This window comes from Aythya marila (genome assembly GCF_965140915.1).
Source record: "Aythya marila genome assembly, chromosome: 2".
Lineage (NCBI taxonomy): Eukaryota > Metazoa > Chordata > Aves > Anseriformes > Anatidae > Aythya > Aythya marila.
In genome coordinates this window covers 132,705,756-132,732,868 of record NC_139043.1, presented here as the reverse complement: position 1 = coordinate 132,732,868, position 27,113 = coordinate 132,705,756, and the positions used below count along the sequence as shown (strand labels likewise).

The 27,113-nt window shown below is 42.6% G+C and overlaps 1 protein-coding gene across 2 annotated transcripts in view; it reads right to left on the bottom strand.

Annotated features, from left to right (window-relative positions):
- Positions 1-13,139: 13,139 nt before the first annotated feature.
- Positions 13,140-27,113, bottom strand: part of TMEM67 (transmembrane protein 67) — a 30,289-nt gene continuing 16,315 nt past the window's right edge. For both annotated transcript variants that reach the window (XM_082753370.1, XM_082753371.1), the window contains 12 exons: positions 26,519-26,617; positions 26,076-26,162; positions 25,585-25,684; positions 25,345-25,484; positions 22,814-22,954; positions 22,247-22,327; positions 21,046-21,162; positions 19,706-19,822; positions 19,512-19,616; positions 19,054-19,156; positions 16,672-16,814; positions 13,140-16,255 (listed from right to left, as the gene is read on the bottom strand). In XM_082753370.1, coding sequence (XP_082609496.1) covers positions 16,175-16,255; positions 16,672-16,814; positions 19,054-19,156; positions 19,512-19,616; positions 19,706-19,822; positions 21,046-21,162; positions 22,247-22,327; positions 22,814-22,954; positions 25,345-25,484; positions 25,585-25,684; positions 26,076-26,162; positions 26,519-26,617 — 1,314 coding nt within the window. In that variant the 3' untranslated portion in view covers positions 13,140-16,174. The remainder of the gene's footprint in view (positions 16,256-16,671; positions 16,815-19,053; positions 19,157-19,511; positions 19,617-19,705; positions 19,823-21,045; positions 21,163-22,246; positions 22,328-22,813; positions 22,955-25,344; positions 25,485-25,584; positions 25,685-26,075; positions 26,163-26,518; positions 26,618-27,113) is intronic.

Here is a 27,113-nt window from a genome sequence, read left to right as displayed (position 1 = left end):
GCCGCCTCACTGCTGGGGCCGTCGCGCGCAGCGCCGCCTTATATAGGCTCCGCGGCCCGCGGCGCGCCCGCCCATTGGCTGCCGGGGAGGGCAAGGAGGGGCACGTGACGCGGAGGCTCGGCGGCCGCTGAGGCGCGCGGGTGGAGGGAGGGGGAGGGGACGTTGCGTGCGCGCGCAGGGGCGCGAAGGCGGGAAGGCGGCGAAGCCACGCCCACTGCCCCCCCCCCATGAGGGAGGGGGAGATGGCGGGGGGGGGGGGGGGGGCATGGCTGAGGCGATTCCTGCGGCGGTGCCCGTGGGGCTGCCCCTGCCCCTGCCGCTGCCCCTGGCTCTTTCCAGAGCTTTTTCTTCTTCTCGCCGTGTCTGCAGGGAGAGGCGTGGTGGCTTCCTCCCGGGTCGGGAGGCAGAGCCCCGTCCTTGCCAGCCGTTAATAAAACCGTTTGCAGGGGCGTTGTTCAAAGTTGCCGTGTGGCGTGCTGGTTTCTGAGCCCGAACAACTTCAAAATAACGAAATGTGCTCTCTTGTCCCCCCTTGAAACGCTCCAGAGGTGCCTTCGTGTTTTATGAAGCCTGTTAACGCTGCAGGAGGCGACTGAAGCCCATGCTGCAGCACTGGGGGTTTGTGCTGCTCGTTTGCGCCCTGTTTTTCCACTGCCACCAGCCCCATTTCTGGGAACATCGGGGTTTTGGGCAGCTGCTGCCAGCGAGGAACAGCCCGAGGGCAGCAGCAGCCCTTGCCCAAAGGAGCAGCGCCCATCGTGCCCCACAAGCAGCTCTCCCCCCCGTTAGGTACAGTCCTGTCCCCCTTCCACATCTCCAGGGCAACAGCCAGGTTTTTTGAGATGCTTTGAGCCAGCCTGGATTCTGCATATACATTTCTGAAAACAAAACCATCATAAATTCAGCAATGTTTCGATTTGCTCTGTTTAGAGGTGCCTGTGCCCTCATGCCTCTCCAATTCTAAGGTGGCCAGGCTGCCCGCTCTGCTGAGCATCAGACGTGCAGCTACCTGTGAAACATTGCAACAAGCATTCCTTTAACAGCTGTAACGAAACCTTAATTTTGACTATATTTGCACCTTTATCCAGCTTTGGTAGGTTGCTCACAGATGTAGACAGAAATGAAGAGAGGAAACAGGAAAATCTCTGTGTGTATTACCCAAAAGACTCAAGATGCCTACTTATATTAAAAAGTTCTTCTCAGTGACCCTATATATGAAAACCAGCTGGGAGGGTATAATGCCACCCTTGAATATACAGGTCTTCCACAGTGGTATCTGAAAGCACAAAATACTAAAATGACTGTTTATCGGTGTTCTGGGCGACTTTTGTGACATTTATTTGTCTGAAAAAGTACACCATCATCCCTCTCTTTGCAGCCCACTTTAGAGTAAAAAGCAAGTTAATGGTGTCTGACACCGTTGCACATAAAATACTTCATTAAATGGCATGGGGGATGAATAATTTACATTCTTTTTTAACGGTAGCACATGGGTGGAAGTAGGTTGGCAGGGTGTGCTGTAACAACAACCATCTACATCATTTTGTATTTGCAAGAGTGACTGTAAAGGTCCCGAGATTAGAAAGGTCCTAAGGCTACGTAAGGAGGCACAACTGAGGCATCCTCATTCTCCATCAGGAGATAAAAGCTTGTGGGAAGACAGACCTGTGCCTGGGTCTATTTAAGTGATCGTTGTATGATGAGATTTGGTTCAGTTATAATGAAAGCTGGTTCAGGACTACGGGGTAACGCCTCGATTGATTTTATAGCCCTTGACTGCTTAAGGCTTTAACAATGTCTTTGCACACAGTGTTTCCCAAATGCCATCGTGCTGCTGCGCCTTGTGAAAAGAGCAGGTGCCTATAAAACCTGTCCCAAAATTTGGAAAGCCAAAAGAAAACCCTAAAAAAGGGGAAAACGGGGCAGAGAAACATGGCACGTACTGAATATATAGGAAGGGTAGGACAAGACTGAATTACTCTTGTCACCTTTCCTGAAAGCACCACAGAAGTAATGACAGCAATGTAAATCTGTTCCCATCGTTTATTTTTAGCAGAAATCAAATGCATTACGTGGCAAAAATAAACGTGTCGTTAGAGCTCGAAGCAGACAGCATACCTGCAGACAGCGATGGCCTGCGGTCTTCATTCAGACTGCTTCAAAGACAGGTTTTGACTGCACCTTTCTGTATCCTGCTGCCCTGATCCTTTCCAAAACACAGCCGTTGGGAGCCAGCATCCCAGAACCAAGATAAGCTAGGACAGGAGCTCGGTGAGGCTGCCCAGGGCCTCAGCCAGGCTGGTCCTGAGCACCTCTGAGATGCTCAGAGACTCTCCAGCCTGCCTGAGCCCCAGTTCCCATGCTTCACCGCCTGCTTTCCAAAGATATTATTTTCCTTAAACAGACTTTTTCTTGCTCAGCTTGTGTCTGTTGCCTGTTGCTCTTCAGGACTTCCTTGCACCATCCGATCATATTCCTCAAATCTCGTTAGCAGATAATTAAATGCATTTTCTTGCACTTGGTAGGAGCTGTGCTCTAGCTTACACACTTCATCTGGGTGGATCTTTCAGGATTTGGTATCCGATTTGGGGAATTGTGGTGCTTTTACCTCTTTAGGCAGCCAAACTCCACCACAACCAGCCTCTGCTGCAGGGAGGGTTAACTCCATCCCAGCCAGACCCAGTACAGGAACAAAGCATTCTGCTAACTTGCTGAAGTAAAGGAGACACTGCACCAAAATGTCAGTGGAAAAGACTTTTTTGGCAAGCTTCAAGAATGACACTTTTGACATTATCGGTGCCTGTTCTGTGTGGAAACAATTTCAGGCTATCGGGAGGTTGGCTCCAGCAATCTTGGCTCCGAAGGGGCTGTTCCCTTCTCCAGCTGTTGCTCCTGGTGTGCAGTTTTTACATTTGCTGCAAGCATTTAAAAAGGTAACTGCATTTCCAGTCGTGCTGGCTGATGTGTAAAAGATTCAAAAGGCTCCAGGGGAAATAGCAGAGAAAAAATTATTATTTTTAGAAGAAAGATGAGTTAGGGTCCTGTTTTCCTTGGTTAATAAATAGGATTACTATCTCAAGCAAACCCTCCTACATAAATATTTGCTCTTTGCTTTATACGGTATGTTTAGGTTATATTTTTAGACAACAAACCCCAAAATGTGTTTGTTTTGTCCTCCCACCTTCAGCCTGGCTTGTCTGCCCGTCCTCAGGCAGCGGGCTTCGCAAAACAAGGAACATACTTTGCTGTTGGCCACCGAAAGGATCACCTTCGGTCCAGACACAGACAAATAACCGAGAATGTGCTCCAACTAACACAAACATTTTAAAATGTCTGAACTCTTAGGGCCGGATCCAGGGAATCATTTTGTTCTTCCGGGTTGAGTGCCCCAAGCAGAAGGTCACGGAGCCTGAGCCAAGGCGCGGAGGATTCCTGTGTGTCGGACAGCAGCCGGCGGCGCGGGGTAGGGATTACCCTCACCCCAGCTGACCGGGCACTCGGGGTGCTCTCCTGGAAAATCAGACCAGTTACAGGGAATAAGCTTTTGCCACTGGGCTCTTCACACGGTGGAATAGGAACCTGTGGAGGGAACAACACTGTGTTTTAGGAGATAAGCCAAGCTCTGTTACGGTGTTGAGGAACTGGAGGAGCTGACACCTCCCTCTGAGAGACCCCGTGGATCTCAACACTACAAAGCCACGCTCCTGAGCCAGGCTTTTAGCTGTAAGACAAATCTAGACTGTGACCATTTCCACCAGGCCGGCTTTAGGAGTGCCTTTCTTGTCCTCGGGAGTTTTTTAGAAGGGCATTTCGGGATCCCAGCTCTGGCTTTGCCGCAGGTTGGCACCTGGGTGCCGTCCTCGCCTCTGGATCCCAGCCCAGTGCTGGGCTTAGCTCGCAAGTCCAAATACCCGGCATATTCAGCTGCACGGATCAGCGACGGCAGGGGTCAGGGAGGTGGTGCAAAATCGCAGATGATTTTGGGCCTGCAAGTGAGCAACCCAGGCACCTTGCTCTTCCCCCGGGGTCACTTTACTCAATGTGTTTCAGATGGGCTGGAGCGCGTCCAGACTGCACGCTGTGTGTTTCAGAGCAGGGTTTTGCGAGGGAGGGATTATTTCTCTCCTGCTAGCTCCGATACGAAACGCTGGGGCGAGACCCCAGCGACGTCAGGGGATTTCTTTGAAACTTCTTGGAGCCGTGGCTGCATCTCCGAAGCCCACAGCTTTGTGTGACCGCAGGGGGGTTGGTTCGATGGGGCTGGGTGTTATATAATCAGCCTTTTCTTCTCCCTTTCGCTTGTGCTCACGCTATGTAGGCTGCCTTCTTGGATTTCAGCAACCCTACGGCAGCCTGAGTCATGTGTGCGAGGCTCTTTTCTGCACGGTTGTGTAAGTGAGCGAGTTGCAAAGGTCATGGGAATGAGTTATTTAAAAACTGAAGCATGCTGGGCTCCATCCAGCTTCGAATAGATGAGCTCGGAAAGGCATTTACGTTTTAAATTACAGCACTGGTGATCGGGAGCTGATTGACTCCGAGTCAGTGTTTCTGTTTCCTCCTCAAACTGCAGTATCGCAGTGCTCCCGTTTCTTCTAAAAGCGCTGCTGATGTGATTATGAAGCCCCACGTGAGACAGCGAAGAAAGGATTTGCTCTCAGCCTTCAGAAAACAAACTCGCTCCCAGATATTGCCATCACAGGCACCGCTTTAATGCTCTCTCATTTTCAGCGCTCACAGGAATTCATCTCCCGTGGCTGGCCGTGCTTTGAAGTGGAAGTGCTCCAACGCACCCAAAGAGCGTTTCCAAAGTGATGAGGTAAGATACGTCGTGGTGGTTCAGCCTGAGGAAGCGGCTGAAGGACTCTTTGATTACTAAAAAAAAAAAAACAAACAAACAAACAAACAAAAAAACAGAATAGTACAATCCAGCACCCAAAATATTGCACCTGTATCACAGTGTGAGGCAACAGCACACCCCGTGAGTCCGTGGAGTCACAAATGCACACATAAGGGGAAAAAAGGGGTTAATAAACAAATAAATTAATAAATAAAGCACCACAAAAATTAAGGGCAGAAATGCAAAGGGCGCAGTAAAACGAGTTCAGGGGCATGACACTGAAAATGACAGCAAAAAAAGAGGACGCTAGGGCAAAGGGCTTCCTGGAAAAGGCTTCACAGGTAGGCTCTCGCTGTTTGCTGCTTCGCATTGACTTTGAACTCGAAGCCCGCGTAGCAGAATGAAGGCACTGCAGCAGCCTGGAAGGGGGATCTGGATGTGACTGAGTCACAGATAGATAATTCCTTCCCTCTCCATGGAAAGCACATACAAAAAAGGTGCTTTGTGCAGAGACACAGCGCTGGCAAGGAGGCTTCTCCGCCTCAAGCAGCTCTAGGAAGTCATCTGGGGCCGCAGCCACATTCCCAGGGCTGTAGGAAAGGTCAGCGCCTCGTTGTCCTTCACCTCTGCGGGGCTTGGCTCAGCAAATCCGCGCCGCCGGCCTCTCTGAAGTGCTTCCAGCTCGTGATAAATTCGGGCCCCACGCGCACTCACGGTGAGCTCCCTGTGCCCAGCCCGTGCTCGGGGGCATGGGACCTGCTGCCCAGCGCCGGGCTCCAACACCCAGAAAGAAAATGCTGCCAGGTCTTCATCCAAAAAAAAAAAAAAACAAAACAAAAAGGCTGGGTTTAAATCCTGAAGGATGAGCTACAGGCACAGACCTAGCTCCTGGTCTCACATCCCTGCGTGCTGACGCCAGCGAAGGTGGGAGGGAAAAACGTGAGCAAGAGGGGAACGTGGCTCAGAAAATGTTAATATTTAATTCTGGAATTCACCTCTTTTTTTTTTTTCCCTTTGTGCATCACCCTGCAGTGCATCTCCCCCAGCGTCTGCCTGTTCGGAGAGGACATTTCCCCGCAGCCCGCAGAGAGAGGGGAAGGCAGAGGTAACGTCAGGTGATGAACGCAAAAGTTTAATTTCGGTGAAAGTTCACATCTTTGCAACATTTGCAAGCCAGTGTTTTAGATGATTCAGGCAGGCCTGCCAAGTGCACCATCTCCCCATACTCCCAGTGAAAGGCTGTGAGTGAAGGTTGCCATGGTTACAGCCGGGTCCCAAAATTGGCTTTATTATATCGTAATTCTCGTTTCTCCTCCCGCCCAGATACAATGAAAGACAGATTGCCATTTCTGTAATTAACCATGATACAAAAGCTTTTGCTCATTTAGCGATGCTCGAGCAAACGTGTGCGGGGGGACGTTTTGCAGTCTCATTTCCACCGGGACCAGTGAGCGGCGTGGCATTTGCTGCACCCAGCCTGCAGAAATTTGGTACATAATTCCTCTTGTTTCCTGAAAGTTAGTTCGGTATTTTCATTTGTTGCAAAAATATCGCCCATAAAGCAAACAAGCACACCCACGACTTCCTTTTATAAAGGATACGTTGCGTGTAAAGACCCGCATTGTATGAGCAGTTATTTTCACTGGGGAAGAAAAAAAAGAGCTTGGGGTGACTGAAGATGGTGGCTGGTAAGAAGAAATCGTCCAGGACTTCACGTTGTACCTGCTGAGAAGCAAACGGCTCCTCTAGGTGAGACATGGCAGGGTATCTTCTGACTGTTTGCATAAGTGACACACGAATAATCAGTAATGATTTGGGAGCTTTTTAGGCTCCTGGGTCATCGCAAAGCAGATTTTGTGAGCCGGGTCACACCGCCCTGTGGGTGAGGGCTTGGCACGCCTGGGGCTGTGCCCTGGTAATCGAGGAATGCCAGAGAAAATAGGATGGCACATCAGGACAAGATAAATGTGGCACCAAAAGGCTGCTCATAACCCCTGCTGTAGGGTTGTCCCCAATCCTTTTTGTAAAGGATCAACCCCCCATCACCCAACGGGACCAGGATTTTGTCTCGAAGCAGCTGAACAAGATATGCAATACAAAACTGGCACAACATTGAGGAAGACCAGCATTTGCCGTGCTTTAATCTTACTCTGAGAGCTCTCAGAGCTTGAACGCCTGTCGCCGAGTGCACGTAAGGCATACGTATGTCGTACCCACCGCGCAATAAATCTTTCGTTTGCTTGCAGCCCGGGAGCTGTGGAGGAGGCACATGCTTGGCTGAGCACCGCTGCTGACGGGGGCTGTGCAAGGATGCTCCGGGCTGCGCCGAGCGAGCAGTGAGTCACTGGAGTGGGACGGCACAAAAGCTGATTTCCCCGCTTACTCAGAGGTAAAATATTTCTGGAACCGAGCCTGGTTTGTGGTAGGAATATTAAGGATGTTTCTGTCTTTTTCTGATAAAGCTCCTTTTGAAAAAAAAAAAAAAAAAGAGAGGGAGATCATTGGTTCAGTTAGCACCGAATCCTTTCAGAAAGCCTGCAGCCGAGTTTTCCTTTGCAAATCGGTTTGCACGGCTCTGTCTGAAACACGCCTCGGAACAGCACTGGCAGCTCCTGTACCGAACACCGAGCGCTGCGTTTTCCCTTTGATCTCTGCTTTGTGTTTAATACCCCGTGGAGAACCGGATTGAGCCCGCGTCTGAAACGCGGACCGTAGGAAATCTGTGAGTTTTCAAGCCTTGATGGAGTAATTAGAAGATGAAAAGCCGTAAGATAAAAAATAAAAAAATAAAAGAATAAAGGCACGTTTAGCTCCTGTAAAACCCTTCAAGTTCCACTAAATAATGAGAGGAATTTAAACCATTTTTTAATTAAAACCTAAGTCGTGGAAATAATTTTCCTGCAGTGAAAATCTGATGAGGCTAAGAGTGAGGTAACGCTGGAACTAGAGGTCCAGTGCCTAAAGGGGGCTACAGGAAGGCTGGGGAGGGACTCTGTGTAAGGGGGTGCAGGGATAGGACAAGGAGGAGTGGCTCTAAACTAGAAGAGGAGAGATTTAGATCAGATAGGAGGAAATTCTTCACTCAGAGGGTGGTGAGGCCCTGGCACAGGCTGCCCAGAGAAGCTGTGGAGGCCCCATCCCTGGAGGTGCTCAAGGCCAGGCTGGATGGGGCTTTGGGCAGCCTGGGCTGGTGGGAGGTGTCCCTGCCCATGGCAGGGGGTGGGAATTAGATGGGCTTTAAGGTCCCTTCCAACCCAAATGACATACGGCAAAAGCAAAAAGAGGTCAAAGAGAAAGAGGTAAAAGACTGTTCAGTTGTGTCTCTGAGTTCAGTAAACACATGTCCATCAGGGTGGGAAAAGGATGGGACATTGCACAAGTCATAACCCCTGCTGTAGGCACCAAGCCTCAGTGGTGAGAATGGGAAAACATTTTTCCCTCCAAATCCCTCATCTTTCCTCATCTTCCTTTGTCTTTTCCTGTGTCGCTCACTCCTTCTACTTTCTGCAGGCAAAAGAAATGAGAAGTATTTAATATATTTATTGTGTTTCCTCAAACGCAGCCAGAGCCATGGGGCACCTCCTCTGCTCTCCGCCACTCTTGGCTTGCACCCACGCCAGGTCTGATGCTAAACCAGTGCTCTGGAGGAACGTGCGGGCATCTGATATGGATGTTAACGAGGAATTCAGCTCTGTGCTCATAACTAAGTGCACTCTTAATTGCAGGTAATCAACCAGAAGCAGCAGCAGAAGCTCTTCACAGGGAGGTTATAAGCTTGTGTCTTGCCCCTTGGGCACTGGGAAGTGTTTCTGTCCTGGGCTTGAGGTCGGTTATGTCAGGTTTGGTGTTCCTATAACCCTCTTTTTTCCCCCATTAACTTCCTTTTGTGTTACCCGTGCCCTCTTCAATATGCCCAGGCTCCTTGTTCCCTGGGGGTGGGCATGGAAACCCACCTGTCCTCGGAGTGAGATGGTGTCCTGGGGGGTGCCCGACTGCAGCCTGCACTGCAGGGGGCCAAGCCCAATTTCCTGCTAGGCATTTCCAGCATCCCCAGCTCTGGAAAATAGTCTGAAATATTAGGAGTCCCCCAGACACACAGAGGTGGGAACCCTGCAGTTCAAGAAAGCAGCAATGAATGAGATGGTTTCTGAACAGAAATTTGTTTTTTGCTTTCCTCAGAAGTCCATTAGGAGCCGCTCGGCTGGTTCGAAGCGCTCTGATTCTGATGAAGTGGCATTTCCTGACGAAAAGCTGTTGTTTTGATGGAAAACTTCCCTCCAGCTTCCAATTTGTTTATTGACAGTGACAAAAGCAGGTTTTTACTTCTGTCAGCAGGGACAACGCGGCCGTAAAACGAGCAGGCTGCCTTGCCTCACGCGTTATCAGCAGAACTGCCAGCTAAGCACTAATTCCTGAGCCCTGTGGTGGCCGATTCTCGGCAGTGATGTATGGAGCAGAGCAGCAAAACACGGTGCCTTTTTCCATTTTGCTGTGCTGGGGGTTAGAAAAAAAAAAAAAAAAAAAAAAAAGACTTTAACCAGTGAAGTGATTACACTGCAAAAAGAGGGGATGCGTGTGCCTGCAGGTGAGCGCGTGGCCCCAACATACCGCTTCATGGATGTGTATTTCTGATCGGGATTGATGTAAAATAACTGGAGGGGGTGGCAATATCTACCTGTTTTGACAGAATTCAGACTTTCCGGCTAAATCTGGTAAGACGTAGATAGCAGTAACACGGAGCTGAGGGCAGTGGAGTGATTTGTGGTTCTCCATCTAAGAGTAAACATATCTAACACGAACGTATAACAATACAATAGGGCACACAACTCAGACTATTGTGAGCCTAGCACTGTAAGAATAACGTTTGCTTGAGATCTTTCCAGAGAGATTGTTTTTGATTAGCCTCACCACCGTGCTTTCTCCACTGGAAGCATCAGCTCTGCTGCTTTGTTCCTTCAGCCTCCTCCCTTGGCACCGAGGGAAGGAAAGCAGCAGGGTGACACCGCCGGCTGCACAAAAGGACCTGAGGGTGCCACGAGAAGAAGACACGCCAAAGGCACAGCGTGGAGCGGGCTGAACTCAATAAACACAAGCAAATGTGTAACAAGTAAAACAGAGAATATTTAAGGTCACTTACTGGCAGGGGGAGGTTTAAGCAACACATTTTTTTAACCCGATCTTTTGCAGCTTTTATTTTTTCATTGTCCTCTGGCCACAGAGATGTCTGTGTTATCCTTCACTTTTACCTCTCTCTCTAGTATCAGGTCCTGTTCCAGGCTTCTTGTTTTGAAGCCCTTTGAAGGAATTATCACAGAGATTGTCCCAGGCAGAAATGGGAGGTTTGCTCTTCGGCTTCTGCCTCAAAATCACCCTACAGCAGCCAGCAGTGACAGCACCTGATGTGCAGGGGCCAGGTGGGACGCTCAGAGGATGTCACAGCTCTGTCCTCTTTGAAGAAACTCATGTGGTTTTAGTTCACACTGACCAAGGTGTTGCAGCTTGTGCTCAGCCTCCGAGGAAATGGTGGGTGCAGCTCGTGACGTGGCCGTGCAGAGCACCAAAGCTCCTGAGACGAGGCAGCACAGCCCTCCACACCACCAACCTCAAACGGCAGCAGGGGACTTGCGCTCAGCCTCAGCGCTGAGCCCAGCTGGCAGCGCTGGGGCAGCTTTTCGGGAAGGCAAAATTTGAGCCAGGGCTGGTCCCGGTGCTGCTGCCCTTCGAGCATGAGCACGCTGCACAGGCTGGCTTGCACCAGGGGCCTTCTGTGTGTTCCTGGGCGTTTTTGCCCTCCTCCGCCCAGCAGCAGCAGCTGTACGGGGGGAGTTTTGAGCCTCTGCACAACATCTTTGACCCAAATGCGCCGGGTCAGTGCCAAAAATGCCTTTTCGGAGGCGGGTCGGGGGGTGTGGCGGTGCTGCTGGGATTGTGCTGGGAGCAGCAGCTGGAGGAGGGGGGGAGGGCTGCCAGAAACACCCCTCCTCAGCCTGCACCCATGGTTTGTAGAAACGGGTCCTTCATCCTGCATTTTTTTCCTCCCTGCCAGCTCCCTGCTGCATTTGGGAAGCTCAGGAAGGGATTTGAAACATTCCCGTCCAGGGCTTGCTTTGAGCGCAGCCTTCATCACGCCTGTGCAAACCCAAAGGAAAATTGCATCTCATTCACCGCCGAGTTCGTCGGGACCGCACGTGATGGCCCCGCTCCCAAGTTAATCACAAAGTAAATATTTTGGGAGCAAAGCGGGTAGGAGCCGGTGCTACCAGGCAGCCATGGGAATCGGCCACCAGTGGGGTTTCAGCACGGGCTTGGTGCTGTGGGGTTTTTTTTTTTGACTGAAGTGCTGACAGGCACCAGCGGCCCCGGCCAAAGCAAACACGAGGATTTTTCTTCCTCCCCTCTCCCTGAGCTAGCAGCAATCCTTGGAGACAGGGAGCTGCAGCATCGCAAGCCTTTGGACCGAGATGTGAGCTTGGGGAGGTTTTTATGGTTGCTTACAACCTGTCTGCAAACTCTTAAGCAACACCTTGGGGCCACAGGGATTACGGGGCCCTGCTGCCTCTTGGGCTGATGGTCATAAACCATTTTTTTGTGGAAATGAAGTGGTGCTGGGCTGGGGGAATCCACCTGCTGGCTCCTGAGGCCTGCAGAGCCGCTCTCTGCCCAGCTCCACCTCAGCGGCCCTTCGTGGGCGAGGTGGGCCAGCGCGGAAAGCAGAAGCTGAGAGCTAAAAGCCTCGGGAAATAAAAGCCGTTCCCCAGAAGGGATCAGCTCCTCTCCGCTTTTTTGTCTCATTTAAACTCCTCTGCCAGCCTGGGCCCTGCGCCTCAAAGCCAGACCCTGGGATTGGGATGTGACCATGAGCAGCTACGAAAGCCTCGCGATGAGAGAGGTTGGACGCGGTGCTTGGGGACACGGTTCAGTGTGTGACACTGGTGGTAGGGGATGGTTGCACCAGGTGATCTCAGAGGGCTTGTACAACCCTAATGATTCTGAAAAGAGCTCTATGAAAAGAGTAAAACTGTTGCAGCACTGCTTGGCCCATGGATCTGGCTAAGCCTAATGCAAATACCTTAGTTCAGCATTGCAGGAAGAACCGGTGACTGATTTTGTGAATGATTAGAGGGGAATTATTTCCCCCTGGTTGTAAAGCGGGGTGAAGAGGTCACGAAGAAGATGGCATTAGAGCTTGTTTGTTTTTCATTTCAGCTCCTTCCACACCACGTGAGCTGGCCAACTTCTTCCTTCACTATTTTCAGTGATTGAAACCAACCAAGCAACCCAACCAACCAACCTCACTCGATGGCTTTCTGCCACCCTGACGAAGAGAGCTGTAAAGTGGAAATTCAATATCCATTATAATAGCAGGGGTTTCTGTGTGGGGTTTCTGGGGAACATCACTTCATCTGTGACCCGTAGCCTCAAGCAGGTCTCCCCGCAGGCACAAGAGCACAGATGCCAGCCTGCAGGGCCACAGCCACGGCCTTGCTCTTGCTGAAAGCACCATTTTGCGTGTGCTTCCCTGCAGAAACAGGGCTTAGCAGCTGATTCCCCAAGCAAGCTGCCAGCTTTGAGCAAAGTGCCAAGTCCCCAGGCTATGAAGTTCCTGCACAAGCAGCAGCTGGTACAGCAGAGCGGCTGTGTTCATTTAAATTATTAATGCCTTTTGCTGAGAAAAAGGCGAGCAGGGCACCTGCCTGACATTTCTGACGATGTGGGGTGAAGTACGAGGCTGCGGCAGGCACTGCTGGTGGAGGATGAGGTGCAGGAAAGAGGGACAGGGGTTCGGTGCTTTCAAATGGTGAGAAGGCACACTGGAAAAGGCCACGATACTGGCTAGAGAAAAGCAGAGACACACGGGAAAGCTTGTGTGGTTGCAGGAGGCTGGCTTTGAGGGCTTTGCTGGTTACCTTCTTCCGCCATCCCAGCTTCCTCATGCTTTTCTTAGGAGCACGTTGCAACGTCACCCTCCCCAAGTCATCCACTGGTCATTTGCAAACAAAGAGAAATGTTTTGGTGGCACTGCCACCTCGCCCATGCTGCAGCAACCTGACAGGCAGGGTGGAATTTTGAGCCTCACGCCAGCTGCACCTCTCCCCTCTTGTATGATTTACCTCCGTGCCATGTCCCTTTCTTACCCTTGTCCCAAGAGAGCTTCAGAACGAGCAAACCACAGAACGAGCAAACACCTCCTGCCCTGTTCTGAAACCTCTTGTGGTTATGGAAGGAAAAGAGTGTTGTAGACTTGGGTCAGCTGAGTGAATGAGTGCAAAAAGACTTCTCCAATCCTTGAAAACTTCTTTATTGCTCAGAGGGACGGGTATGAAAGTTTGATATGGGATTATCAAATCCATAATCCCAATCCTGTGGGATTAAAACATTTATAAAGTTAAAGACACTCAACACACGGATGACACATTGTAGCTGCTGACTAATTTTAAAAAAAGAAAAAAAGAACACACATTAAATTGGAAATACAATCATAAGAGCTATTTCTTGAACAAATACCAACCAATAGGAGAACACAGCACAGTTAACCCATTTCAAGCATTCAATAGTCATCAGGAATGAAGAAAATCTATGAATTCCTGGAGCTTTTGACTCCTGTAATTATTTTCTAAATCATGTACAGCAACCATGTTAGCTATATTAACATTTTAGATAAATGGCCTGGAAAACTAAAACACAACAGAGTAGTGTGTGCACTGAGGAGAAGTAGGGGAGCAAGTGACTCAACTGTTTTGACAGGACAATTTCAGGTTAATTTATCATTTATCTGCAACAGGAGTTGCCTTTACCAGTAGTTCTTTCAAACCACAAGGCCATTAAAAGCTTCCACACACCCTTCTGAACAGCAGTTAATCAAAGGCAAACTCAAAGTGTAATTTTTGCATGGAAAGATGTACCTGTTTAGCAAAAACGTTGAGAATAAGGTATAGAGGGAGAGCCCACATGCTGCCACGTCTCCATTTCTGCTGTTCCCAGACTGACTAAATTAATGCTACATGGCTGTGTCTGCAGATGGCACAATCACATCTGCATTATGCCTGCAGACATTCCCTGGTTTAGCAGGGTCTGATTACTACCTTTACTTGTTCTGACTGAAGTCAGTCACAAACCAGGACACTCTGGAGGAGGTGTGTTTGAAGCAGGGCTCAGCTCCCTGAAATAACTAACTTCTTGACTACAAACCCATCATTGGAATCTACAGAGAGAAAAAGCTTCTGTTATCACTGACAACGATGCTCAGTTCTATCACGGGACGTGCCAGAGTTGTAAGATCTGGGAAGTGTAGTTACACGTGGGTAAGCTATGCAAAGATACTGCCCAGAGAAATGCATGGGCATCATAGGAGCCTAACTTTGCCTTGCAAATGTCCTGTTGCAGACCATTTTTCAGATGGCTCCATAGCTTAGTTTAGAGGTTTGGCACTCAGTACATCACTGACAGGTGATATGATAGAAACCTCACAACTAGTGAAGTCACGTCATGGTCCTCAGTGGGAATACGGTTTGGGGCTGTTTTTATAGATCCAGAACCTAAAGGACACTTCTACTTACTACTCTCCCTATAAAGGCATTAACCTTGATTTTATGCAGTGGACATTTTGCTGCTGCAAATTATGTATTCTCAACTTTTTTGTGGCATAGGGTGCACCAACAAACTAAGAATTGCGCACAGTAGTAGACAAAAATAAAGAAAGCATGGTATAGAAATGCTTACGCTAAGCTGCATATTAATAAATGGATGTCTTGCTGAAAAATCAACCTTTCAGTTATCTCCCTTACAGCCTTACTTGGCAAATACACATCCTATCAGTTAATGGAAACCATATTGGACAAGAAAGCTACACTATTTTTGCAACACCAAAAGCAAATGCATCAGAACAAGTGACCCTGAGATTTACGTCCATATTCCTGGACATAAGTTTAAATTTACGATATGATATGGTATTAACATTAACAACACCTTTCTCTTTGTGAAACCAAGAAACACCTGAAAAACAATGCTGCTCCAACTCCAATAAGCATGCCTGCATTTAAAATCTGCTAGGTGCAACTAACCATGTCCTTCATCTCTGTTCTGAATAAGGATGCTAGCCTTGACTTACTCCCTTATGGTTTTTTTGCTGGTGAGAGTCCCTTGTTGAATCATCTAAAGACAAATGACAGTTACAAAAACAGCAAACAATATTCGTGTTTAATCATTTAATGAAAAATATTACTTTAAAAAAGCAGGGAGACTTTTCAAAGATACAAATGGGAGGTAGACACCTCGCTTTAAGGTGTTTCGAAGGCCATTCGTAATCTCCCTTAACACTTAACAAATGGCACTTGAACAATGATTAACTTGGCTAAATTTCAAAAATATGATAAAGGTATGGTTGTTAAGTCCAAAGACAACAAAGCCAGAAAATTAGAGAGCCTGAAGTATATGAGCATATAGGCACCCGTGAAGAACACTTTAAGAAGATATGAATAGTTGCTTGTGTTTCACTTGTGTGGAAACAGCACAGAATTAGTACTATTATTATTTCCCTGAGCAGCTCACATCAGATGAGAGAAGATCAGGATCAAACCCAAAATACCTACAAACATCTCCTCCGTGCAGTTATGACTAGCCTGCTTTTCTGCATTGCTGTAGTGATGCTGTATCTCAGACATAAGGAAACTTTGTCATGTATAGTCTACACACAAAAAAAACAATGATAAAGAAAAGAGACAAAAGCATTTACTACTATGACACAATGAAGAAAAGTTAAAATTTCAAGATGGAGTCACTATAAATAAGTGGTTTTTAGATAGTCCTCTTGAAATATTAATTCAACTCAGAACAAGGCCTGTGCTGAATAAAACTGAAATATGTTTGCTAAACATTATACCTCAAAATAAATTAAAAACAACAAAATGTAAAAAAAAAAAAAAAAAAAAAACAAAAAACAACATTTAAGGTATTTTCAGAAAACGTAAGAGTTGACAGCCAATCTTGCCAAAGAGAATGCTCAAATTATTTACTCAAAATTAGTGGTCCATATCTTATCAAAAGACATTAAATAATCTTTACCTTCTTCTAATAAAAACAACGTTAAGTTTACTTCTGTCTTTTTTTAATTTATCTTTCCTTTTAAAGGCCTATGGCTTAGTGTTCACAACGTAAAAACATTTGTAAATATACAAAAATAAAATCTAATACCAGACAATATAAAAAAAGATAAATTGCAAAACCATTACATTATGATTGAAAAGTACACCAGAATTAATCTGTAGGTGAGAAGAGATGCTTTGGTCCTGGATACAACTTCCATGATTAACTCCTCACCAAAGTCTGTAGTCTTTTTAACTAAATGAGAAATCGCTCATCCACCAAGGTTTTGGATGTCAAATTCTTCTGCCCAACTGTATTACGAATAAACCTGCATATCTAACAACACAGAGAAACTGTATTAATGAAGAAGTGCTTAGAACAGCAGGTTTCAATAGCCAACATAAAATAACTACATATTATATTTAAATAATAAATAGTGAATTAGGTGTCTTTAGCAATTTCAAAGTATCTTCCGATATCTTTTCACCTCAAAATATGATAAAATTGTGATTAATTTTAACAGATATTTGTGTTTTCTACTGAAAGCTACTTGTAGCCTCTTTACTCATGACATGCATGTGAATAAAATTAAGCCTGTTTTCCAAAAAGAAAAAATAATGAATAACTTTATAAGCTCTCAGTATAATCTTCTGTCACCACATACTGCCTACAGGGTTTAGTTATCTAACTATATAAGCTTTCATGCCAACCTCATTTTAAAGATACAATTGTATTCTTAAATTGAATTTTACCTCCTGTTGCAAGTACGTTAGAATAGCTGCTAAAACAAAACTTTGGGAAGCCAGATCCACAATGGAGAAAAACAGGATATCAAAGATGAGCAGTGTTGTCTCATTGCCGTAGTAGAGAACATCATCGAAAGAGTGTCCTTCATCTACAGAAAGAAAGGAATTTTTGAAAAAAGGGTTATTTCTGTGAATTACAGGTTTGCGAAGTTCATCAGTCCACACTGATAAAGCTGGTAAGAAAAAGTAAACTTACAGCAAGGGTATTTTGTAAGGTAGTTATGGTTTTCCATTTAAGCAAAATACTAGAAGACCTTTCACTTATGAAATGGTTTTAATACTGACAAGAACAATAGGAAAAGCTCATGTGCCACACACAACTTTGTGCACTCCAGAAGTCTCAATCAAATTGTTAAAAAAAAAGTGGCCTTGAACAAGAGGCAGACAAAACTTCCTCATCACTGAGATTTTTAACAAGTGTTAAACTCTGTGCCCAACTCAACAAAACAATGACACACATGCTTAAAACCTTAATCATGAGGAGCTTCAGAGATTAGTGTTATCTTTGCTCATCTGCTAAACAGTCTTCCAAAAAATGGGTCTTTTAAGCTTAAATTACCTTTTTCCATTGCCAAAACAGTTTAAACCACTTATCAACTTCTTTGCTTTGTTACCAAGCCCCACTCTCAAAAGATAAAACACTTAACTACTGAAAATAGGTTCTTTTATTTCTTTCTGCTTTTTTATGTTATTATGTTTAATGCAACTTTTATTGGCAACAGTTTATTTTCATTACAACCTGAATACACCTGACTTCCATGAAATCCTGACTTGTATCTAACCTTCTAGGAACTATGGCTGTCTAAGCCATCTCACAATATATTCAGAGCAAATCTTGTGATGGTGATGTTTGAAACAGTGGCAGTCAGGAAACTAAAGCAGAATATTATATGATTGTCCTAGATACTGGTTACCTGGTAATACACATTACCAAATACTGTGCTTTGCCTTAATAGGGAAGGAGAGCCCGATCCTTTGCTGAATTATGTGTAGCTCAGACATCTGGGATGAGAAAAGACCTCACACTACAGCCATGGCTTCTACTTCGTCTGAAAGCATGTACTGCATTCCAGACTATATAGCAAGGCTTGTGATTCAAACAAGGGGGTCAGCTTTTGCAACCCCGGTGTCTGAGAGAGCAGCGTAAGTTCTGCACAGCTCAATAATCAAAAGTGGGGATTGCTATTATAAAAGACAATGACATATTTAGGATGCATGATGGTCATCTGGTAATACCAAAGGATTGGATTATGGTTCTGATAGAGTTTAAAGATTCTGAACAGTGAGGCTGGAGAGCCAAGGACCTAAGGGACTCAAAACGAGGGGCTGCATTGTCACAGATCACTAGTTAATATTTAGGTTTCACAAAGGTGATGGCCATATTTATGATTAGGGGTAGAATAAGGGTCTGAACTAAGTCTTTCAAAGATGAAGCTTGGAAAGACTTTTGATGGATTCCGAACAGCTCAGGGACTGAGGAAACAGACTGGCATCAGGCTCATACTCCTACTGCTTCACAGCTTATATTGCATTGCAATGTGGATGCTGATCCCTAGGCTGTATGTTAGAGGAGACCACAACTCAGGATTTCAGAACCTTGAAGGCTGAAACATGGTTAAGAGCTTTCATTAAACCTATTCTTACCACATGTACTTGGAAATACTTATGGCTAGGTTTAGCATGGGCTTGGGCTTCAGGACAGTGCATTGGAGAACCCAAGTGTCTGATTCCAAATAGCCCCAGGGACCAGAATCAGAACTTGTGTCATCCCTGTGCCTGCTGAAATACTCGTTTTGGTGTAGATATTGGCAACACTTAAAAAGCTTCGAAATAAAATATTCAAGAACCTCAATTACTCCGTACAGTCTGCAAAGATGTGTGGTACATTAACATCAACTATTCCACTAAAGCGTCCTCACTATGATCAATATCCTCTTTAGAGAAATTGTCTTTCTGGATGTTTAGCTGTTTCAAAAGCAATTTATTTCTATACAAAACAAAACACTGAGCTATTTAAATATTGTGGCTCTTCTTTCCATTTACAAAGTGTATATTGGATCTAGATAGCAAGTCAAGGTAGCACTTCCTAACCACGTACACAACTCTACTCAGTATTTTCAGTTGTCTAAAAGAATAAAAAATTGCAATTAAGTTGCATAATAGAAATAGAATAAGAAAATAAGAACACCTGTTAAATAATTCCCTTAGAAACTATCATTTAATGACACCTCTTGCTGTAAAATCCAGTTTATATTGTAAATCCTGTGAAGTAAATCTACATTGAAACCTACGTATTATAGAAGTACAAATGCCAAGTCACAATTTTACCGTTGTAAAAAATACTCTTCTCTATTGGCTCCATGAACTCCATGCCTAGAATCCGTTCAAGCAGCAACTTATCTTTAACAATATAATCCATTTCTTTATGAACCTATAAGAAAAGGAAAGACAAAACTTGTTTTATGATTACAAAGAGAATGTACTTGTTACAAAGTGGAGTATAGCTACTTAGACCTGTACAAATGAAAAAAGCACCAGTTTATTTCAAGACAAAACCAAACACATAACAAAAAAGGATTTGTCTTTTTTAAGAGCAGGCTGTACTGCTGGACAGTACTCCAATTTTTTACTTGAATGAACCACTGTTTCGGTTGCCATAAAGCCTTTAACAAGAAGTTTTTAAGCACAAATGCTTGAAGAGAAATTACTGTCTTTCTGATTTACAATTTTAAGTCTCTACTTATTATATATATAATTTTCCTGAATATATTAATATCAATACATACGTGATCAATAAAAGAACTGAGAAATTTGTTCATGGCATTGTATGCCCTTGTGCTTTGTTCAAAAGTATTTGCAGATGAGTCCAAAAACCTAGCAGGACCACGTCTCTGAAAAAAAAGAAATATGACCATGATTTCAGTGGAAAAAAATTACCTTTTTTAAAAAAACATTTACAAAATAAAAACGTCTCACTTACTCTTGTTAGGGTTTCATGAATCCTATCGTACTGCAGTCTCATTTTCCTTGAGATGGAAATCTGAAATGTCTGGCCATCTGTGTTTGGTAACAAACCTCTCTGACTACACAGGTTTTCCTACACAATTAAAACAATTGTTAATTGACATAATTAATGTCATACATAGACCAAAAAAAGTCAAAGGCTTTTCTTTTCCTCTCTTTCATGTATATAAAGTACTTGATATCTCTAAATATTTGAATCCATTGCACCTTGGCTCTGTTATAGCAAGATTTTCTTAGAACATGAAATCCTGACCCCTGCTGTCACAAAGTCATTGCTCTTTTTAGTCATGTTCTTTTCATTACCTTCTAAAACATCTTTTAATGTTCATTCTGAAGCCTTTTGTTTCATGTTTATCATTTGTTCTGTATTTTTCTGCTTTTTCTTGTGCTTTGGATTTCTGACTTTTCCATATCTTTACCAGATCATTCTTAATAGATCTCAGGAAAACCAAGAACAGAAAATTCAACATCTCCATAAGGGAAAAAAAACACCTTTTCCCAAAATTATATTAAAATAAACAATTCAGAAACAAACAAACAAACAAAAACAACAACAACAAAAAAACACAGGAATACAATTAAGTCAAAAATTATATTTAAAAGATTCCTTGACATTTCAATGTTAATTTTCACACAGCCTTTTTTCAGTTATCAGTAATAATCACATCCTTTGCCTAAAGTAATTTCTTCCTACTTGTCCATACAAAAGTGCAAGATGTCACGAAATTTCGTGCAAAGTGCTCCCATCATGCACCAATCATATTAGACATTTGCTTGATCTTGCTAAAAAGATGCAACATACAACAAACCAGAAAAAAATACTTATTCAAATGAATTTCTGTAAAGGTCAGGTTATGTCACCAGAAGAGGATAGATAGAATAAAACAATTTATTTGAAGAGTAGATGATTCTTTACTAGGAGTTTTTCAGATTTGTCTCTTTATGAAATCTTCTTTGTACACGTATTGTTGCATGTGGCCATGAGCTTATGAAAGGCTTCAAGATTAAAAAGCTCATGTACAAATACATGAAAAAAAATGTTAGAAAAACAGGATTTTTTTATCTAAGAATTGTGAAGAAGACAGCAAGTAGTGAAGAAAGGTGAAGAGCTAGTTATTAAATCAAAAGCACTACTGGGTCACTTATTTGCCAGCCAACAGCTGGTATCTTTGAAGTACAACTTGGTATTATGTAATGCAAGAAGAGTTGATCCATAATGGAAACCTTTTTTTTAATTACAGTTAGAATTAAATTAGAGGAACAGACCAAGTGTAAAATTTTGCTGCTTTTACTTACTGCTTCTCTCTTTAGGTTCATATTCATTTCCTCCATATTGGTATCTGCATGTCCGTGCACAGAGCGACCATGGATGTAATAACCAAAGCAGCTGTGAGACAGGATAAACACTGAAATCTAAAAGAGGTGGTGAAGAGAAGAATACTGTCATTAAATACTATTTTTTCACAGAGATTGGTAATATCAGCCCTTCTAGAACACAAAATAAGTAGGTAGCAAAATACATACCACAGAAAAGTATTTAGAAACTTATCTGTGTTTAACCAGAGACAAACAACAGCTCCAAGTTTAGTTTATCAACAGCAAGGATCAGCATCTAATTCCACAGAACCAAAAAACATTAAAACAAAGGTATTACCTTTTATTTCAGTTCTGTGATACATAACACATGTGCATGATTTCAGTTGAGCTCCTAGGAGACTGTATGTAATAGAATTTCATTCAGTGTGATTTATTGCTTATATATCATGTAAAATACGAAATTAGCTCTTTATACAACCCATGCACTACATGGACTTTCCATGGGAAAGGAATAACCAAGGCTGAAAAGGCTGATAAAAGGGGTTAAATCCTGTATTTTTAATAAGTTCTGGCCAAATCAACTAATTCATCCTGTTCTAACTGTACTCTTCTTGCAGTATAGAGCTCCAAGACTCATATTTAACCTAATGGAAGTAGTTCAGCTGTAAATGAAAGTGTGTGAGATAGGTGGTAGCTATTCAGGAGGGATAACCATGAAGTTCAGCATCTGAGGGACAACCAGAAATTAAGAGCAGAAACTGAACATTTACATATTAAACAAAGCCAATGCAGTTGTGCCTAGAAGATAAGTAGTAAAGAGCATACCAGTAGAAAGAATGGCAGTAAATGGTCCAATGCCAAATTTCTGTCACAATTTGTTACTTTTTCATTCTGTATGAGCACATATAACTAACATAATTTGAAATAACAACCTAAAAATCACGTCTAGAAGTACATATCGATATTTAAGATTCCAGGATCTTTTTTCAACTAAAATTTAAATGAAATTTTCTTGTAGATTGCACCAATGAAGTGAGCTGAAAGAAACACCACCTTTGGCTGTTAGCTAGTGATCTCTGAATAAATTACACAAATAGATATTATTTAATATTCTTTAAACTATCTTATGCTTTATTGTGTTCAAAACGTCACTGTACAAATAAAACAAGGAAATACTTACATTGCTCACACAACACAAATCAACAAATTGATTTAGCTTGTCTTCGACAAATCTTTCATAAAACACAGCAAAAAATATAATCTGAAATAAACCAGACAGATTTTATTTTATTAGTTCATCAGATTTGACTTTATTTTATGAATTGCAAAGCAATTAACTTCAAAGTTCAATACCCATAAATTAAAGACTTCTGTAGTGGCCATCATTGCATGGGGGTCTATGAAATGGGATTGACATCCTTCCCCTGTGAAATCAAATCGTAGCAATAACCTGATTTTTATTTCAAATGTGGGAGATGCTCCATGGTTGATTAAAACAAAACAAAGTAGCTGCATAAATTCTCCCCTTCGGGTGATCAAAATTGTGACTAACAAAGCAAGATCTGTCATAGCTCAGAAGATTCATTTTTGATTCTAATTTTGTACCACACTAAAGAAGCTCAAAGTCTACATCAAGAAAAAAGAGTTAAGGATTTACTCAACACTATTGTAGGTAGCATGGATGGCTTAGTGATACATTTTAGTTTCCAAGAAGCAGTCTGAAAACTGTTACCTATAGATGTCATACCTGTAGGAAGGCAATGGCTAACCACAGTGCAGCAGACACACCAAATCTTAAAATGCGGCTCCAAGGTGCAATGTAACTATCACTGCTTCTTGTAAGGCTGGAGGAAGAATCCATTAAAGCCAGGTTTGAAAATCCCACCACCTGAAGAGATAAGGTCAATACAAAGGCATGAGGCAATGAATAGCATTAGTTACAACTCTGTTGTTTCCATCATAACAGGAAATAAAAAGAATAAAAAATCGAGAGAAACAGAGCTGGGAAAAGCAGCATGTTCATTTTGATACAGCCCAGTTGTGGGATCCAGTATTATTACTGAAAAATATAATTAAAACCAAACTGTACATACCTATGTTGATGTATAAATATACTAACATACACAGCTAAATCTCATGACAAGTTAACACTGATTTTTGCTGAAAAGGTCCAAAAGATTCTCCTGTTAGACTGCAAAGGGATCTTACTTCAGCCAAACTTCTACCTTCTTGTCCTAGATAGTCCAGAGTTAATAATTTTTTTGTTTTCATATATAAGAAACTGAGGATTTTTTTCATTGTTTTTATTGAACATAAATATATTTCCCTCTACTGTCCTTATAGCTGAATCTATTTTAAATAAACAATCTAGAAAAAGTTCCCAAATCAAAACAATGAAAGAAAAATTAGGCATTGAAACACTTAAGAGGTGAAAATTTGTGAAAATCATTCAGAACTAAAGCTGCAATAGATATTTGTGGTGGGTTGACCCCACCACAGCAGGATGAGGCAAATAATAGGGTGAACAAAAACAAGACAACTTGTGGGTCAAAAGAAAGATTTAATGAGCAAAGAAAATGGAAGGAGAAAGGAAAAAAGACAAACACTTACAAAAGTAAAAAAAAAAGTGATGCAAAGCCAGTCACTAACTACCTCCCACAGGCAGACAAATGCTCAGCCAGTCCCCAGGCAATGGCTACATACCCAAAACACCTACCCTAATCATTTTTATTATTTTATTATTTTTTTATTTTTGCTGAGCATGATGTTATATAGTTCCTTTGATCAGTTTGGGTCAGCTATTCTGGTCATCCTCTCTCCCCTACTTGCTGCAGGGGGGCACAGTGAGAGACTGAGGAGACCTTGATGAGACCTTGATACTGTGCTCTTCAGCAACAGCTAAAACATTCCTGTGCTATCGCTGTTGCAAAAAAATCCAAAACCCAGCTCCACATGGGTCGCTGTGAGGAAATTTAACTCCATTCCAGCCACACATAGTGCAATGTTCAAAACCTCAGTTTTGCTGCCAGTGCTATCTTCTCTACTCTTACAGTCAACACTGCAATGATGACCAGTGCCAGCCAGAGGCTGCTTTGGTGCCAGAAATAAGGCCTAAGGCAAGGGAGACTCCTTCTGCACTTTCCTGCTTCCTCCAACTGATAAATTTCCAGGCTTCTTTTTTACTCCTGTCCAGCCTGTCACCATGGTGAATGAGAACTGAACTGCCACATTATCAAAACCGGTAACTGGAGTATTTTTAGCCTACTATTTAGGCTAAAATCTTTCATGACTTCCTCTACTATTGGTGACAAGAAAGGGACTTTTCCAGAGGTAAATTCATAGCAGGAATTACTAAGCAAGATGTAAAAATGAGACTCTCCCTGCTAGTAATAACAGGAGCCTTAGAAGATTAATGTGAGGATGCTAGTTAAGTTTTGGGAATACTTGCTCTCTTTTCTCCCATTCTTTCCTTGTGTCATGGCACTGACATTGGTCCTGTGCTGTATCTACCGAAAATGCTGCAGTATTTAAAGAGAAATTAATATTTTAACTGTCATTAATTTAAAAGAAAATAGGAAATTCAAAACCAGAAATATTAAAATGAATTAAGGTATTAAAAAATATGTCAGAGAACCTCACGTGAACAACTATACACTTTAAGAGTGCTTGCCAAATTAAACTGCTTTCCAAACAGTCCAGAAGAAATAAAAGAAAATGATTTTGAAAAGCTAAAGCACAATTTCTCAGATATCCTTGAGTTGTGACTAAGGCTTACAACAGCCTTATGTTAGGACATCAGAAACAGAACTGGCACATTTCATTTCCTGCTTCATAGAAGGTCACTACAGCAAATTAGGAGGAAGGAAGCTCCTGTCCAGATAAATATGGAAGCAGAAATAAAGCTGCAGACTGTGGCAGGAGGGAGCAAGTAGGCAAATAAAGATGTGAGTGTGTACACAAATTTATCAGCCTCTTAGGCCATTTAGGGTAACTCATTAGCTTAAAAAAAATAAAACCAACAAAGGTCTATAAGGTAATTAAAGTTGTGTTTTTTTTAATCTTCCTTAATGAACTAGTGCAATGACACATACATGCATACACATAAAAAAGGTGTCAAAATAGTTATTTCACCAAGCTACATCTTATCAAGTGAACTTGGAAGGTCATCTACTATTACCACAAAAACTGCAATAATTGAAATACAGACCATTATGTTACAATTCAGATGTGAAATATAAAAAATAATAAAAATAACAATTTTAAGTGTAGTGGTAATACCTCCAGGAAAAAAAGAACTGCAAGCACTTGAAAGACGGGATTTATCTTCCTCACTGTCTGAATTTCGTTCCATTCATTGGCTATAAAGTATGTTCTCCATATGCTCACAGGTGCAGCAGCGCTTTTTACTGCACCTTTACCTAAGAAGAATACACATAATAAAGCTCTGAAATTTAACACTTGAGAGCACTATGAGAATTTAACAGAGTTTTTTATACAAACAAGCGTAACTGGAGTTACCTTCAACTGCTTTAAGAACTTTGCCCTTAGGTCTTTCCCAGTCAATAAAGAAAATATCTATAGTAAGTTGTGAAACCAGTAATTGCAAAAATTGCAGAGCCTATGGAAAAAACAGGAAAAGAACTCAAAATAGGAATATCAAGAGCATAAAGGCAAAAATGAAGTAATTGTCATTGCACATGTTATTCATTAAATATAACAATACACTTGACTACACTTGAAATTGCAACTTCATCACTAAGATTTGATAGATAAATATATATGCATTTTAATTAAAGGCCTGGAATAATGGTAAATCATGTGACAATGTCTAGAATTATTAACAAAATATATATAAATTCCTATGGAGAAAATGACTTAATTCTTAGTTGTCTAACTGTTCCCATTTATGTGCTAATGAAATGTACTGTTCAAGATGCTTAAGAAGCCTACTGAAAATATACAGGAGCATATGCTAACATTTCTTTAATACCTGAGGAAAAAATACTTACCTTCAGACTGAAAGCACATGCTATGTATGTAACAAAAGCTTTTTCTTGAGAAGGAAGTGGTAAGAAGACAGAGACAAACTGCTGAGCCTGTAATTGAGAAGCTACATTGAAACACTGTGGAAAGCATAGGTAACAACACAGTAAGTGATTAGAAGAAAATACCTTTTTTAGAAAAATATCAATATTTAATTTGTAATTGTTTCAAATTATAAAATATTTTATCTATTAATATGACTGCAAGCATAATGAAACCTAAGGAAAAGAAAGAAGTGATCACAAAACTTTAAGCACATAGAACAGAATATTGTGTATAACTTGCCTCAACAGTCTGACCAGAAAGGCGAAGAAAAAAAGAAAAAAAAGAAAAAGAAATGAATTTTTGTGTAAAAATGAATGCAGTATTAATAGGTATTCATAACAGCAAAATCTGGTAGAACACTTACTTTGAAAAACACAAGCCAATAAATCCCTGTGCCCACTGTGATGATAAAGAAAACGTTGGCAAGGTCTCCAGCATAAAATAGTAAGAACTTCAAAACTGTCTGCAATTATAAAAGCACACTGCACCAATTAGTTCAGTAACATATACACACACTTCTATAAAATGTTATGCAGCTAATACTATAGGAGACTCTACTATTGAAAAGTAGCCCCTAACAACATTTCTCTACTGTGGCCACATATTTATGGTATATTCAGTATATGAAACTCTTACTCTAGCCTTTGTTCAGAGAAGAATGAATAAGAATGAATATGAAAACTACAGCTCTATTTATAAATACCCTTCCTTGTGAGTTGTTTTTTTTTGTTTTGTTTTTTTTTAAAGCAAAGCTATTTCCTGAATGACAACATTAGAATCTAAGAAAATGGAAAAAAACTACTTCCTCAAGTGATCCCAACTCCAGGACACAGTTCCATGCAGACAGGCTAGAAATTACTTCAATTTCCATAAGAAACAGAACAGTTATATCACAGGGAATGACAGCAAAGGTCTCTAACTTAAAGAGAGGAAAACATGACTCTTTCTGGTTTATCAGC